Source organism: Brachypodium distachyon, chromosome 1, assembly GCF_000005505.3.
Source record: "Brachypodium distachyon strain Bd21 chromosome 1, Brachypodium_distachyon_v3.0, whole genome shotgun sequence".
In the NCBI taxonomy this organism is placed as follows: domain Eukaryota; kingdom Viridiplantae; phylum Streptophyta; class Magnoliopsida; order Poales; family Poaceae; genus Brachypodium; species Brachypodium distachyon.
The window spans coordinates 53,140,477-53,156,585 of record NC_016131.3 but is presented as its reverse complement, the minus strand read 5'-3'; the positions used below and the strand labels follow the sequence as shown (position 1 = coordinate 53,156,585).

The 16,109-nt window shown below is 44.4% G+C and overlaps 2 protein-coding genes across 3 annotated transcripts; both read right to left on the bottom strand.

Moving 5' to 3' along the window:
- Positions 1 to 3,217: 3,217 nt before the first annotated feature.
- On the bottom strand, positions 3,218 to 7,016 carry LOC100845452 (hydroxyproline O-galactosyltransferase GALT6). The gene is made up of 7 exons (XM_003561268.4): positions 6,051 to 7,016; positions 5,736 to 5,968; positions 5,276 to 5,563; positions 5,052 to 5,180; positions 4,780 to 4,953; positions 3,813 to 3,920; positions 3,218 to 3,551 (listed from the first exon to the last, which is right to left on the bottom strand). The coding sequence occupies exons 1-7, from the start codon at positions 6,859 to 6,861 to the stop codon at positions 3,345 to 3,347; spliced, it is 1,950 nt and encodes a 649-aa protein (XP_003561316.1). The 5' UTR covers positions 6,862 to 7,016; the 3' UTR covers positions 3,218 to 3,344.
- A 2,809-nt stretch (positions 7,017 to 9,825) lies between these two features.
- On the bottom strand, positions 9,826 to 14,314 carry LOC100841669 (phosphoacetylglucosamine mutase). 2 transcript variants are annotated; one of them, XM_003557375.4, is made up of 9 exons: positions 13,833 to 14,314; positions 13,358 to 13,477; positions 13,127 to 13,269; positions 12,798 to 13,049; positions 12,291 to 12,706; positions 12,010 to 12,185; positions 11,817 to 11,913; positions 11,585 to 11,723; positions 9,826 to 10,967 (listed from the first exon to the last, which is right to left on the bottom strand). In XM_003557375.4, exons 1-9 carry the CDS (start codon positions 14,166 to 14,168, stop codon positions 10,964 to 10,966), a joined length of 1,683 nt encoding a protein of 560 aa, XP_003557423.1. In that variant the 5' UTR covers positions 14,169 to 14,314; the 3' UTR covers positions 9,826 to 10,963. The 2 variants fall into 2 exon arrangements, with proteins under 2 accessions (XP_003557423.1, XP_010228247.1); XM_010229945.3 differs by lacking the exon at positions 9,826 to 10,967 and having other exon boundaries at positions 11,328 to 11,723.
- Between the last annotated feature and the right edge of the window lie 1,795 nt (positions 14,315 to 16,109).

The window sequence follows — 16,109 nt, the reverse complement described above, 5'->3', positions numbered from 1 at the left end:
GAATGAGCAATGCTGGCAGATGTTACCGACCAACCCTTGTCAATTATCAGTTGCTGACCAATTTGGAATACTGAATCATGAATATGGTGTCTCTCCTGCTGTGTGGGGAAATTGGAAGTTTCTAAAATGCAATGAAGGTTTATTTGCATGGTTCGCGATCAACAACAGAGTTTGGACCACAGACAGACTGGAAAAGCGTGGATGGTCAATTTGTGGTCTCTGCAACCACGGACAGACTGGAAAAACGTGGATGGTCAATTTGTGATCTCTGCCAGCTTTGTAAAAGCGAACCGGAGACACGGTGCATTTTTTTATTTATTTTGAAGATTTTGTACTTGTATTTGGAACATGGTCAAGGGATGGCTGGGGCTAGCTGAGCTCAACCCAAGCGCGTGGCATGACACTCATTCGGTTCAGGAGTGGTGAGCTACAACTTTGTTAACTTTGTGAATAGTACTAAATTCAAATCTATGTTTAATTGTATCCAGATGATACCATTCACATTCAGATTTGCCATTTTGTATCTTGAGTTGTGGATCACTACATCTAGGCTACAATTTTGTGACATTTTAGAATCATCTTGGGTCAATATTGGTATTTTTCCTTCAAAAATTTCAAAAACCTTTTGAATGTAGAATTAGTGAACCTAAAAGTATTTAGTGAACGCATGGTAGCACCTCTAAAATGTTTTAAAATGAGTTCATTAGGTATGTGTTTACAACCCCACAAAATTGCAATCCAAATTCATTATACATGTAGAGAAATAAAAAAAAGACACATATAGATATGTATAGTGTAAAATGATAAAAACACAAAATATACAATCAAACACTATTCATGTTTGGTTGTCTAATTTGTTTCTCTTTGTGTATAACGAAATTGTATTTCAAATTTTGTGTGATTCTAGACACATATGTGATGAACTCATTGGATATTTTTAATTTGTTTGGTAACAGTTTAGGGGTGTTGCCATGCATTAGCACCCAAAGGGGTGGGAGCACATGATATTTTCTGCTTTTAAACTTATTCCAAGTCAATATTAAAATTTCAATTTTAAATACGACACATATTAGGAGCAATTGAGAAGAGGAAATCGCGACAAACACCTAACGTAGGTTGACCAATTTTAGTGTACTCCCGACCCATATGACTTGTCTTAAATTTGCCCAAATATAGATAAAAAAAAAGTGTCTAGATACATGTATATTTTGACAAGTAATTCCGGCCGGAGAGAATATATATTTTACCCCTGGATTTTTTTCATGACTTTTTGGTGGTGAATTGCGAGAAAATGCACAAGATTTACGGGCATCAGAAAGATAGTGCTATATTGCACCCAATACGCCCCGAAGTGTACGTGAGTTAGGTTGCACGTAGCAGTACTAAACAAGTACATCCCTGAAAAAAAAAAGACCAAACAAGTACAGAGACTCAGCCAACGAGTGTGGCTGTCTCCGGTCAAAAAAAAAAACCAGTGTGGCTGTCGCACGTAATAAACGAGATATTTGTGTTTTCAAACCGGGCTTCTTACCCTTTTCTATTATGAAAACCACAACGGAAACACAAAGTCTTCAGTTCTTCACGTAAACGAAACATTTCTGTTAGCCCCGTCTTTTCAAATTTCGACGACCCACACCCACTACGTATAAAACGTCTGATTGCGACCCCGTCGCGCAGATGAGATAAGAAAACAGCGCACCGTTGATCACGTCCAGCTGGGGAGCGGAAATAAAATCGTGTGCCAGCGGTTCCTCATCCGTTCGCTAGCATGTCATCCGTCAGCGCGCAGCTATCAGGTACTATCATCATGGATAAACACACGAGTAAACAACAACCAGTTGAAGGAGAGAAGAAAGAAAGAGCAACCAATTCGCCGTTAGAAATCTATACTAGGTTGACCGGGTTTATCCACATGCGCGAGTTTTGACCTGACCAACCAATGACAAGCTCCACGGCTCAGTCAACGGGCTATTTTGCGAAATCTGAATTTCCTTGTTTACTTCTGATCATTCGAACCCATCAAACTTTTGCGTGTTCAAAACAAACTAGACGTTTGCAGTGGCACGATTCCATTGTCCCTTAAAATCCTAATACTACGAGCTCAGATGCACAGAACTGCGGACAGAACCAACAAAATTAACTTGCAGCAATAACGATGAACCATGCAGAAACAATGGCTCAAGATGAGATTGCTTGCCGCATAAACCATGGTCCATGGGTACAAAAAAGGCAAAAAAGGTACAGAACATTTCGATCTCATGCCAGTGTCATGCCCAAGAAAGTATACAAGTAACAGCTTAAAAAGATGCGAGCTATGCTTGCCAGCTAGCCCATGAATATTTGAATAATATCCTCGTACAAAAGCACAGCTTTCTTTCACTTTTTTTCTGGACTTTTTTGGTGGATGGGGCCGGCCAGTATTGGAATTTGGAGGGCAGCACAATCACTGTCCACGCATGCATTACGAGCTTTACACTCGGACTGCTATCAGAAGCAAGAAAGTTCACAATAATGCAATGCTGAAGTTTTATGTGCTAGTACTACCTTGTTGCAACTTGCAAGAGACTGCTATCAGAGCCTCTTGCTGCCCTCAAGGCCATACGTTAAACGGTTAAATACAGGAATTCTCACTTGACATTTGACAAAGCTATTAGCAAATCCACAAGAAATTTTACAACTCGGATTAGGACAAGTCAGCAACAGCATGAGCGCATCAGATTTTTTGGGGGGAGTACCATACAACATTCACGTTAAATGCAAGACAGACGAATTATGCAAAAGCCTATATTTACAGATGGGGTCTTGAAAATTTTGCCATTCTTCACAGGAAAAAAAAGGTCAGATATCACTAATTTAGTCACCTAAAAATGCAAGTACTAAGGGTAAGAAGATTAGTGAAATAAAAGCCACAACTAAAGTTAATGAGATGTTCAGCAGAAGGCAACCTATAATTTCATGATTGTCACACATACCTAATGAGATGTCTGCAACAGGCCAATAGCTGCAACTACTTCTAACCATATTAGAAGTAGCAACAACTGAACTGTTGTCGTTTTCACAAATGAAGTTGTACGCATCACTGGAGCAGCTACAAACTTCTGGTTGAAAAATGAGAGTACTGGTGCACTGGGACACACTTCTAAAACTAAGTTGGTCAGTTTTAATGCAATCAAGGAACCATTACTGCACGTCAGTGTCCAAGAGGGCAAGGGGCATATGTACCAACATGATATAATTAGTCAATTCTGCCTGATGATCATTTGTCAAACCATATCATTTCTCAAATAATGAAGATTACCACTATGGCCGAGTCAACTAGTCAACCCCTACTGATTTCATTATCATTATCTCACATTGCAACATTGTGGTTTTCCATCCAGCAACTTCTGCCACATACATAACATCAGCCTTGGCGATTGGTAATGTGCAGTATAATAATCCTCTATACATCCAAACTGACAAAACTTGAGGCTGTGAATGTATTCAACATGTCTTGTCCTAGCGAACTGGTCAACCCACAAACCCATGCTCACGTCTTCCATTTTGAAAAGCTGCACATCAAGCAAGCGTCAATTATATATGTGTCTTCCTTTCCTCCTTTTCGACAAAAAATATGTGTCTTCCTTACTGTGAATTGTGATAGGCATTTTCTACATTTGCCATCATTCAAACAAGAGCTTAAATGAGGGGTCACATAAGGTTCAAAGTGATATTACGAAAGGTTCAATTGTGATTTGACTGTATTTTGGCAAACAGCACAACACATAATGGTATGGAGGCAGCTTTTCCGAATGGAAATTACAAGATCTTACCCTGAGAGTTTTGTTTCTAATTCCTGACAAAATAAAATCAGCAATATCGGAAGATATAACATATCCAGGGCCATTAGCATAGGATGGATATTCCTTTTCTGGCCACTCCTGTAAAGTGATAAGCAGATTAGAAATACTGAAGCTACACACAGATGAAAATAAAATTCAATGTCCAAACAAGTATTGTGAACCAAAAAAGGTAAAGTAACAGATCAATACAGTACCCTGATAAAATCATGTCAGGACAATATACCATGTTTTTTCCAATTCCGGTAAATATACTACTATGTACTTAAGATTGAGATAGGTTTAGGGCTTCAGGTCAAGAAATACTAAAGGACCAAGACATGATAGCTAAACACGTTGACAATAACCAGCAAAGTCACGTATTCTATTATCAGCAGACATCACATCACTCGCAGTAAGCGATCCTTCACTTTGCTTCAAGTAAACAGTAGACTGCATCTGTAAGAACAAATCAAGCAGTACTTCACAGAGGTATGGATCACATTATTCAGATGTTCCTATCTTATATAGACACGCTTTGATTTCAATCTTTCAACCTTAAGATACCAGGATGTCGAGTGATAGGAGACGCAAAATACAACCCCAATTTATTTGCTAATGGCCAAAAAAATGAGTCCCAAGCAGAACATAAGTGAGCAAAACTGAACAATGAACGAATTTTGCAAAGATCAATCTACTTTTGCATATGAAATTCCTAAAGATCAAGCAATTACTGCATACTAATCATATACATAGAACAGGAAAAATCGTCAGCTATATGAAGCCTAAACTATCTTCAAATAGTTAGTGCGGAACATTCAATGGCCAATTGAGAAATTGTGAGCCATCACTTCAAGTAGTTTAGCTTTTACTTCAAGCAGAGAAGAAAGATTGAGACAAGATACATGAACAATGTTATCAAATAAGTAACCACTGTCAAACAAAATACTATACGCTTTACCTCGTAAGTCACCGCCCATTTCCCACTGCGCAATGGTGTGTGATGAAAATTGATATTCCCCATGTAGAGACTTCTATCACTTGGTACATTCCTAACTTCACTGATTACAGAATCAAGTCTTACAAAATTATCATCATCACACTTCATTACATATTTAGCTGAGACAACATGAACCTGAGCAACCAAGTCAACCACTGTGTCAGAAAATAACAAGGTAGCAGGTATAACATTTCAATGAAGAATTAGTTCAAATAAGAAGTTCTTTTACATACCCCATACTCGCATATCGCAAGTGTCTTCAGAACAACTAAGTCATAGTTATCCAGGAATGGCACAAAAACAATATCCCCAAAAAATTCTGCCTCCCTTCTCAACTGTACATTTACTTCCTTTCTGCCATGCTGGAGACAACAATTTCATCAGCTAACATTTTATAAATGTTCCAAGAAACATGAAGTAATATAAGGTGTTTGATATATGCTCCAGGTTTTATTACCAGAGCAACAAAGAAACGAGCTACTGCGTTTGACGACTTCCGTACAGCGGACATCCATGTCTTCCTCACAGCCATACGCTCAGCAAAATGATTGCCAGATGACAGTATGCCAATGAAAATCTCAACAGGCTCATCAGGCAGAGGGGGTGCCTGCCAAATAGTTGACATCTCCAGATAACCCTGTGGGGCAAAGCTAGGGTGTGTAGTGGGTAAAGACCCTGCAAACACTGATTGCACATCAAGGTCCCCATTCAATGATAACCCTGTAGCGTCCTCAAGCACAAACCCCTGCAAGAGCCACAAGAAACAAAAGTTAACTAAAAGGGTAGGCCCAACTATCCAACCCAACATCAAATATCCCCACCCACTAATTGTTTAAAGTAGTGTAATGCACAGTACAGCGTAATTGACAATAGAAGGCATTCACCGCCATTTCTTCTTGCACAGATGGAGTACTTACAGTGCGGTAAGGGAAAGAAGTCACATGTCGCCCGTCCACATTGACATGGTACCCCTCCAATCCGGCGCTGATAGTAAGAACAAATAATCGGTCCTCTACAAAAGGGAAAGGCCAATCAAAATTGACCTCTTTCTTCTGCCCAATCAGCCGATTCAACCACCAAGCCGTATTCGTATCCTCGGACCTGTCTTCGTTGTCCCGGATCCACCCCTCACACTTGACCAGCCCATCCACTGCACGTGAGTTCAGTCATTCAGCACATTTAACATAATTCTCCTGAAAACATGATTGAATGAACTAACAAGGGGACCCAACCAGTTTCCTCGTCAGCATGGGACTTGAAGCCCTCGCAGCGGAGTGGAGTGCCCCACTGCATACGGTAGCAGGTGTTCTGCTCAATCACCGGCCTGCCGCTCCAGTCGCCGTGGAGGCGGGGGTTGAAGTGGAAGATGCGGGGCGGGTCCTCGCCGTCCACCGTCTTAAGCCCCTGAAGCTCCATCATGAACTGCGACACCATGATCGGCTGTTCCCCTTCCCTCAGCAAGGCGATCTTCGGGTTGTCCTCCGCGTGCGGCGCCCGGAGCGTCGCGGCCACCGTGATATGGGACCCCAGCGTGAGCCCGCACGGCAGCTCCACCAAGCGCCCCTTCTCCCTGAACTCCTCGGCGGTTAGCACGATGGACTGCGCGCACTGGGGATTCTCGTCCGCCTCGTCGCGCGAGGGCGGCGCGACGGCGTCCGGGTCGAGGCTCTCGAGCTCGGAGAACACGCGGGCGCCACCGTCGACGGCCTCTGTCACCGAGCGGCGGAGGGTCCCGGAGCGTGAGGAGTTGAGGAGGCGGAGGTCGAGACCGGAGAGCATGCCAGATAATCCAGCGCCGCGGGCGGGGGAGACGGAGGCGGACGCCGGGTGGGGCTCCTTGGCGGGGCGCGCGGGGGCCGCGCGCTCCCCGTCGACGGAGAGGTGGAGGTGCTGCCCGCCACCGCCGCCGCCGCCCAATAGCGTGGTGGACATGAGCGGCGACTCGAGGACGAAGACGAGCACCGCGTAGAGGAGGAGCACGGCGGCCAGCCCCTCGATCGCGCGCCGGCGGTAGGACACCCCGTTGGGCGGTGACCTCCGCATTCCGCCCGAGACCGCGAACCCTATCCCTGCTCGAGGAGGAAGGCCACCTCGCGCTCGCCCAGGCGCAGCCAGGAGCGCGGCGCAGGGAGGAAGGAGGGAAGGGGGCTCAGGGGACGAAGACGGGGGTGGGGAGAAGAGGAAGAAGGGGCAAAGGGGGCGGAGTAATTAAGAAATTAAACGCATCCCATAAAAGAACGAACGAGACGAAAGGTGAGTTACGTTTGAAAAAAGATTTTGGTTACTGTAGCATTTGCCCGGTCCCGGAACTTCGGCGAATTCGTGGTGGGGAGTTTGCGGGAGCACATGGATGGGTGGACCGGGTGCGTGGACCGTAGTGCTTTTTAGGCTTTGCGTCGTGGAGGCGGGACCCGGTGGGCAAGGGGGTTACGGTGTATGGACCGGGAGTAGGATGAGGCTGCAAGGGCGGCTGGTTACACCTGGACTGAGGTGGGGGACCAGGCCGTCCGATTAGGCTCAGACTATCACCGTTGTTCCGAACCTGCCAAGGAATGCGGTCTGCTGTGACCAGCTCTCTGTAGCTGGCTATTACAAAGGTTTTTACGAAGCATAATTATTTTCACCATTTATTTTTTTCAAAAACTCAAGTATGCCAAATTAGGGTGCACACACGCAATTAAACATCGAATGCGAGGAAGCAACCGAACTGTAACGGCTGATCAAAAAGCCGAAGGCAGGGGAGGAGGAAGGGGGAGTTAAATCAAAAAGCCGAAAGTTGGGGAGGAGGAAGGGGACGATGGTGGTTCCATTGAAAGGGGAAACGGTTCTGGTGTCGGTCAGTAGATGTCGTGAGAGTCGATGCGTGTCAATCGCTCCTGCGACTTCTAGCGTACATCACTGGATGTCAATTACATCTGAAAATGGAGTGCTAGAGAAACAATGTTGTCGAACTTACGACCAAAGAAGGAAGAGATGTCTGCTCTATTACCCTAATGAGCACACAAATGCTACCAAATTCCTTTCTTATTTCTATCATCAATGAGTGTTTTCCTTGTATTGTCTGTCTCTTTGACTGCGATGGGGTCATATCTAAATTATTGTATGAATAGTGCGCACAGACGTATCTTTGAGTAGTTGAGTTCAAAATATTCATATATAAGTATACTCTTTTTAAGTGCTTCCTAATATAAATCATGTAATATTTTAATGTCCATTTGCATCAACAAAGCTTGATGTCTAAAATATCTCCCCGATGCAAGAGGCAACAAAGATGATCCGTTCAAAGGCCAGTAAGGTAAATTGATACATAGAAAACAAAACAAAAGATATCATCCATATCTTACTCGGGCATGGATACAAGATAATCTATGATAATGATAATAGAATATGAATGATAATCAATGATAATAGAAAATGAATGATCATAATGTATCTTGTACTCTATATCGGTCGTGTTCATGAACTACGACGACCATAGTCTTAAAATGCATGGATATATATAGTCCTTTCATTGTAAGCTGCAACAGTAATGTGATGGTCTGATTATTCTCAAGCAAATATCGTTGCTTTAAGAGCTTCATTTTCTTATGCAATAATTGTATCCAAAGAAATTAAATTCCATAAAGGAGTTTTTTTTTTCTTAAACCCTAAGATGGGAAGAGGGACTCCATGGAGCCTGGCCGGTCATATTATGTCAAGTATCCTGTTGCAGACCATCGTTGGGAATTGATGGAGGATTACCTTAAAACGTTGGGAATTGATGGAGGATTACCTTAAAAGAGGTGGTTGGTTCATCTTAAAAGAGTTGTCACTTAAAACCACGATGGTGTTTTGTGTGCATCTTTGATTCAAAGGCCATGGGGGAAAAAAGAGTATCTTTTGCATTCCTAACAAAATAATGGAAGACCACTACAAATACTTCGAAGTTTCTGCATAGCCGTCTGAACTAGACCTTCTGTTTGTCGCCGAGAGGACGATTTGGAGCCAGTTCAACTATCGTTACCGTTGTTGTCTTGTCTTTGTAACTTGTGGAGATTGAAGTGGCACTTCGTTAGTCTCGATGTGTGAGAAGTTCTTGCACAGAATTCTTGCTAGTACGGAGTATATTATATTCCCTACAGGAAGTTCTTGATATCGTGCGAATTCCTCGTTACCGATTTAAACAGCTCGATCGAGACATATGTTTTTTTTGGCCTTCTTCTGAGATTGGACTTGTGTATGACACTGCATTAGCTTAATGGGCGGAGGTTCCAAGTGGCTTCTGAATTTGGTGCCTAGCAACGATGGGTGGTGATTAGTTGTTGCATAAGAATGTGTGGCGAGAATTAGCAAGTGCTTCTTCATTGTATAAGACCAATGTCGAGGATGGATGGATCTGTGCGCCGAAGAGAGGAAGAAGTAACGGGGGAGTCGTACGAGCTGAAGCCAACCATGATGCTAAGCTAAACAAATAGGAGCAGCCATTGGTCAAAGCATTTTGTCTGTGCTTTACTTGAATTGGTGCAAATTCGAATTAAGTGACCGAAGCTACATTCAGAAGAAAAAGGTTTCTAAAACTAAAGGGTCATATACTCATGTGCACATCATTTTCCACGCCAGAATTGCTTTACTTCCGTCGTGTACAACCTTTTTGGACTGGTACTTGGGATGCATTCTTTGTACGCAACACATTATCGTACTAGCTTAGTTAATACAGGCCTCGTGATTCAATCGAGATCGATGCACCTGGAAAGGAGCTATATCAAGAATCTACGCTAACTAATCAGGCAAGCATTCATAGTCTTAGTACTCCCTCCGATCCCCATATTACTTGTCTTAATTTTATCCAAATATGAATATATCTATGTTTCAAAGACGTCCATACATGTAATATTTCGACTAGGAGAAAATGTCAAATTGTACTGCAGCCACTTGCATCTGCTCATCGGCCTCAAGAGAAGTGGTTTCATTCACTCAAGGAAAGCTTCATTTATTGACGTACCGTACGTCCGTACGTAGGTTAGCACGTAGGAAAAAAAATGGATTAATCCATGCTTATTTTATTGACATGTAAAAGTCCTGAAGAAAACCGGTCACGTGGAGTCAAAATTCGAATCTGGGAGAGAGACCCCAAAAGTAGCCGATTTATCCTATCGTCGCCTACAGAAACGCTAACTAGGCCAGGTGTTCCGATGCACGTCGTTCCACTTTTGGCTACAGTGTCTATATTTGCCAGTTCTATTGTTTCCTTGGTCTTCCGAGCACCAGCCGGTAGTGTCGCGTTCTAGCAGGAAGCCGAATACATAGCTGTTGCCAATGCTGTCCGCGAGTTTACATGGCTTCAACAATTACCTGGCGAGCTTCATTGTGCCATTGAGCTTCATTGTGTCTTCGCAACATTTGTTCCTTCTATCTCGTCACCAAAACTTCTACATCATTACGAAGCATGTCGAGCTGGACATCCATTTTGTACGAGAGAATGTTTTCCTTCATCATGTCCAAGTTCTTCATGAGCCAGCGTCGCAGCAGTTTGTAGACATCATAACATACCAGCCTGAGCCTTAGCATCATATCTGGCGACGACGCTGAGTCTGCGGTGGGTGTAAGCGAGCACGACACTGTCCAGGTCCACTTAGTTTGCCCTGGTCTTGCGCCAGTCTTGTGTACATGGAGCATTGTATATCGCTCCACTTTCTACATGGCTAGATTGTGTATATGTTAGTTCTGTACAATCCAATGAATGTACACTAATGCAATCAATACAAGCTGCGTTGGATCAATCCTTTCGGTTCTCAAACTCTCAAATCTCAATGAAGAACAGATATGGCGATTAATTGGGGCGGGTCATCTGCACTGTGTCGCACTGAAGATGGAGCATACAATGGTGCTTCAGCACTGATCCTGATCCTCCTGGAGACATAATCGAGCCTTCAAAACTCGAGGCTAGCGCTGGCACATGATGTGGGAGCAAGAAAATACTCATTGTCATGCATTTCATTTTGGCTTGGCAGAGAGTACTGCAGTCATCTTGGAGATCAGAGATCATATGAAGCTTTTTGATGAGGTGCTGGAATGCCATGAAAATAGGAAATCTAATGGCGAGGCTCATGGTTTAGTAAAGCATGCTTTGTCCTCGCATCCCGGTCATCATGTGTGGTTTCTCCTATCACCTGACAGGAGAATTACACCCATTGATTTTCTGAGTTAATAAAGCAGCATGCTCTTCCCTAAAAAACAATATATTGCTACTCCCTCCGACCATATTACTTGCCTCAAATTTGAAATAAATATGGATGTATCTATGTTTAAAAAGTGTCTAGATACATGTAATATTTCGACAAGTAATATGGGTCGGAGGGAGTACTATTATTTTTCATTGACATTCTTCTTCCTATTACTGCATCCAAACTTTTTCACAATTCTCCAGTATTATTAAGTTTTTGCATTAACATATTCTTTGGAAGTTGTCACAACTTTTCCTAACAAACTTTAGGGGCAAGAGAAATTGCTAGGAGAACCGGCATCCTAAATTGTCAAATGCCCCAATAATTCCAGAAGTCATGGAGGTGGTACACATGAAGTTATGTAAACATGCCAAAATTTCAAAATAAATCATTTGTTGCAGCCTGGGATGCTAGTTGCTGTGGGCACCAGTACAATAAAAAATAATCAATAATTGCAATGAAACAAAAGAAATGTCCAAATTCTTCGAATGCTACGGAAATTAAGCTAAGTTGAACATTAGGCCTTGAAAAGGAGGCAAGATAAAAAATGCAACTAGGGATACCCGAGAATGCGCTCGACATGTTGTGCCACAGATTTTGCAAGGATGTCACATGCTTCCATAGTAGATGCCTCTGCGTATACTCGTACCACGTCCTCAGTTCCTGATGGCCGCACAAAGCATCGCCCATGACAGTAATTGGCTGCAATTGAATTCATAATTTAGTATGATTTCATCGGTATTTAGGAATAGCTCTGAAAAGAAAATTGTTAAAAGTAAATAACGTGTTACTCACCAACTTCCGTATCTATCAATTCTTGCAAGCCAGACGGCTGGCAAACTCTTCTTTCTGCATCAGTTGTAACAATAGAAGTTCGATCTTTAACTTTTACCTGAACAACAACAAAAAGTATGAAAACACAATAGTTGTAAGAAGCTTGTTTAGAAATTGGAGCAATGCTATACTAATTACAACAGTTAGATCTTGCCTTGAGTTGTTTACTTGGCAGATCAGTATATAGGTCACACCAGTTCTGGAATGACCATCTCTTGTGCTGTAAAACAGCCTCTACCAAAAGCATTCCACTTAGAGCATCACCTACTGCTTGATTAATCAACTGACTTGTTGCCAACAATCTCAAGGCAGCTTGGTGTTGTGCAGAACCTGAGAAACATGTTATGGGAAAGAACATTTAGGTCACCGCAGAAAAAAACAATACCAGGAGCTAAAGAAGAAAAGAAAAGCTTGCACAAGCCATCAACAGCTCACCTGTAGCTATTGAAGAAAGCTTAGTAGTCAAAGACTCAAGCCGTGAGATAAACTCATCAGAGAATAGCACTGTCCCATGTCCATTGGCTTCAAAATAAATACCAATATCATATTCTAGAGCTTTCTTGTGGAGATATTTCACTCCTGTTGAAGTGAAGGCAACTTCAAGACCAAGGTTCTTGAGAAATTCTGTTGATGCTCCATTTGCATAAGCAGTTTGAACTACACCAAACCTTGTAGGCAGTACTTTGTTCTCTTGATTGTCTTTCCCGTTGATAGCATCTAGCTGTTCTCTGATAAATAGGACAAATAGTGATAATATCTTATCACCATCAACAAGATCAATCGTAGTGTTGCCAGGTGATGTAATACGAAAATAAACAAGTCTATCTGCATCTCCGTCAAAACTTGCACACCTGAATGTTACAGCAGAATATCCACATAAGTATCTGCCAGATCTTAATTAGATAAATATGTGAACATACACCAAGTAATTAAAAGTCTCACCTGACATCAATATCTTCAGGGCCAAACCCAAGAGGAAGAACCTTCTCCTTTTGAACAAAGTCAGCGCCACAACTCTCATTAAGTATTCCTTCTCCTTCTTTACCTGAATTCTTCACATGAATATGTAATCCAGTAAGCTTAGTCTTTATTTCTTCAAGCTTTAGGCCACCAATACCATTTGCACCATCCACAATTAGTTTCTTGTTCAGCTCATCACCATATTTATCATCAGGGACTAATTCCAACAAATGTCTGTTGAAATTCAATACATCATTCAGTAAGTAAGTAATAATGCTCTTTAACTTGGTAAGTCCAGCAGTGACTTGAACCTGAATGATTCTGTAACTTGTGTAAAATAATCTTCTTCCGAAGCTTTCAAGGATTTGTTTTTGCTCCGAACCATCCAATGCAGCTGCGGAGTTGTCAGGATCCCCATATCAAGTGCAGTTGCACCTATTATTGCATTTATCCCCTTCACAAGAAATGTTTAACGAAGTAATTAGAATGGCTCAGCCAATAGATATCTCAGGAAACTACAGCAAAGGATGTTAATGATATACTTTCACTGCAGCGTCAAGGAGGTATTCTCCAGTAGGCCTCGTGTCTCTTGCCAGCAGAACTTGTGCCGAGGGACCTCCACCAAGTGTAATCCCCTCATCTTTCGCAAACTGAAGAACCAGCTGCATGTAGAAAAGGAACAAGGTAAGTTGAGAGCGAGAAAGTAGGCAGGAAAGAGTATATAAGATATCTTTTGTGTTTGACGAAGTCTATAAGATATCTGAACAAATAGAACACCTCAGCTCAAGCACCCTCTCACCCTACTAGTTCAATTTAATGATAAAAATTAAGCGTCACGGTTTGGTTTTCAACCATTATCATTACGTTCAGTACTATTCCAATTAACATCACTAGACCCGTTGTATCCAACTATCTGAGACATTATCAAATCAACCTGAGCGAAGGGGGAGTATTCATAAGCAGCAACTAGAGTAATATGTATACAATTTAGCTTAATTACTTGGCTGGAGTACCTACCTCGACAAGGGCCTCGGGGCTGGGCGCATTGGCGAGGGCGTCGGAGAAAGGCTCCCAGGCCTGCGACATCATGCCCCCATCGGCGTCCACGATCTTGACGCCGTTATCGCCCACGGGGTTGTGCGACGCCGTGATGACCAGCCCGACAGAAGCACCGCCAAGCTTCAGAGAGCGCAGCGCCGCCACAATCCCGGCACGGCACACCGCGGGGGCCATGGTGCTTCCCTCGGCGCGGAACCCCGCCGTCCCGTAGGAGAACCTCGCGCCGTCGGGGAGAGGGAAGACGGAGGCGGCGGCAAGCAGCGCCGCACGCTGCTCGACTCCTGGGTCGGCCATGCTGCTACTCACGGGCAGAGGACCCAGTAGGGCAAGCTAGGGCGCCCGCCCTACCTTGATTGTTACGGATTGGGGAAGATTATGAAACGGGGAGCTAAAGGGCGGAATCCGTTCGTGGGGTGATGGGAGGAGAAACGGTCGGGAGCGAGAGAATCGAAGGGGAGATCAACGTGCGGTGGAGGCGATCCCGCGAGGAGGAAGACGAGCTAGGGGGCTCGGGCGCTCGGCAGCGGAATGGGTGCCAGCGATCGGGCGAGGAGGAAGAAGATCCAGGGAGCGATGGGGCTGGGTTGCTCGGAAGAGGGAGGGAGGGTGGAGGGAGGGAGGGGGTATATAATGTAGTTTCGTTGAGGTGGAATAAAAGAGATCAAGGAAAGAGAGGAAACTGTCCGCAGTTTTAGAGACAATCTAAGAGCACAACCTTTCGTGCTGTCTATATTTTTTAGTATAGATTTTTTAGACAGTTTACGGACAGACAATTTATATGCTATCCGTAAAACTGTCTGTAAATCACATATAAAACACTATAAAAGACTAGGTGTTTATACCTTTGTACATGTTCTCGGGCGTGCACAACCGAACTGGACCTGAAAACCAAACACAAATTTCGGTTTTTCCTCTTTTCAGTTACGGTTTTCAAATCTGCTACTCCGTGTTTACCACCGTCAAATCACAGACGGATACGGATGCCTGAAAATCGTGCTGATCGAATGTTTCTTGGACCAGTTCCCTGCTTCCGTGCACTCCGTTTCGGTGTTGGCGTGGACAACAACAAGGCATTCACTTAGGGCGTGTTTGGTATCCCTGCTGGGGCTTGGCCCGCACCGGAGGTGCAAAAAACGGGCCGTTTGGTTTCCCTGCTTGCATATGGGCCTTGCACCCGAGCTACAAAAAGGGGTCCTCAGCCTGCACGCGAGGAGCGCCCAAATCGGGCGTTTTTTGGCTGCAGCTTCTTCGTTCTCTCGTCTCTCCCCGCGCCGCCCCCCTGTTCCCTTGTGCGCCGCCCCCTTCGCGGCTTCGCCAGCCGCACTCTGTCCACGCCGCCGCCGGCCGCGTATTGCTCCTCCTCTCCCGAATCGCGCCGCCGGCACCTCCTCTCCCGAATCCAGCCGGCGGCCCAGCTCCTCTACCGAATCCTGTTGCTGGACAAACCCCACTCCGGAATCCCGTCACCGGCCGAGATCCTCTTCCAATTCTGCCGATTCGTCCTCAAATCCAGCCGCCGGCCGCTCGCCGGCCGTTGCCAACCCGCATGCAGCGCATCGGTGCAGCAACGCCAAACACGCGGATGCAGAGCTGGCTCGCAGCCCCCGTGCATGCAGCCGGCGTGCCGTATCCTGGCTGCGATGCAGTAGCTGCGCCTCAGGGAAACCAAACACGCCCTTAGCTCACCTAGCTCGATTCTGTTTACCTTCTCCCAGTTGGGTAGGCGGCCTCCCTGGGGGCCTAGGAGGAGAGCCGGCGTCCAATCCTCGGTGTCAAGGTCGAAGGAAGCTATGGAGTCTTTACGCATACCGCCGTCGTCCTCCGCCTCGTCAACCATGAAGTACACAATGCTCTTCACCACAGCTCTGGGTCTAACTCTATACAAGATTGACCCGGTAGCCGTCTCAGCTGATCTGATTGATGTCTCCTAAACAGTTTGATCTGACTAAGTCAGAATCCACCGTTGCAGCACAAAAACCTTAATTTGTAATATTTCTACTGTACGTTTGCAACATCGTAATAACATTCCTTCTTGTGACGTCATCGAAAATGTTCGAAGTTGCTAGCGAGCTCGATCATCTTGGGGAAGGGGTTCTATACTTGCCGCCTGTACACGCACTACGACTTACGCAATGGATCTTCGGGCAACCAACCTGGCATGCACATCCAATTCCGATCAACAACTTGGAGGTATGGCTTTACGTGGCTTAAGGCCTTGGTTTGCTAGGTGCCTGA

Coding starts and splice junctions, on each gene's coding strand:
- LOC100845452 (XM_003561268.4), bottom strand. CDS start 6,861: ATGCGGAGGTCACCGCCCAACGGGGTGTCCTACCGCCGGCGCGCGATC. Junction 5,564..5,735: donor CTTCTTTCCCTTACCGCACT/GTAAGTACTCCA, acceptor TGGCTCTTGCAG/GGGTTTGTGCTTGAGGACGC. Junction 3,921..4,779: donor AATGGGCGGTGACTTACGAG/GTAAAGCGTATA, acceptor ATCACTTTACAG/GAGTGGCCAGAAAAGGAATA.
- LOC100841669 (XM_010229945.3), bottom strand. CDS start 14,168: ATGGCCGACCCAGGAGTCGAGCAGCGTGCGGCGCTGCTTGCCGCCGCC. Junction 13,478..13,832: donor GCCCCGAGGCCCTTGTCGAG/GTAGGTACTCCA, acceptor TTCTACATGCAG/CTGGTTCTTCAGTTTGCGAA. Junction 11,914..12,009: donor TGCCAAGTAAACAACTCAAG/GCAAGATCTAAC, acceptor GTTGTTGTTCAG/GTAAAAGTTAAAGATCGAAC.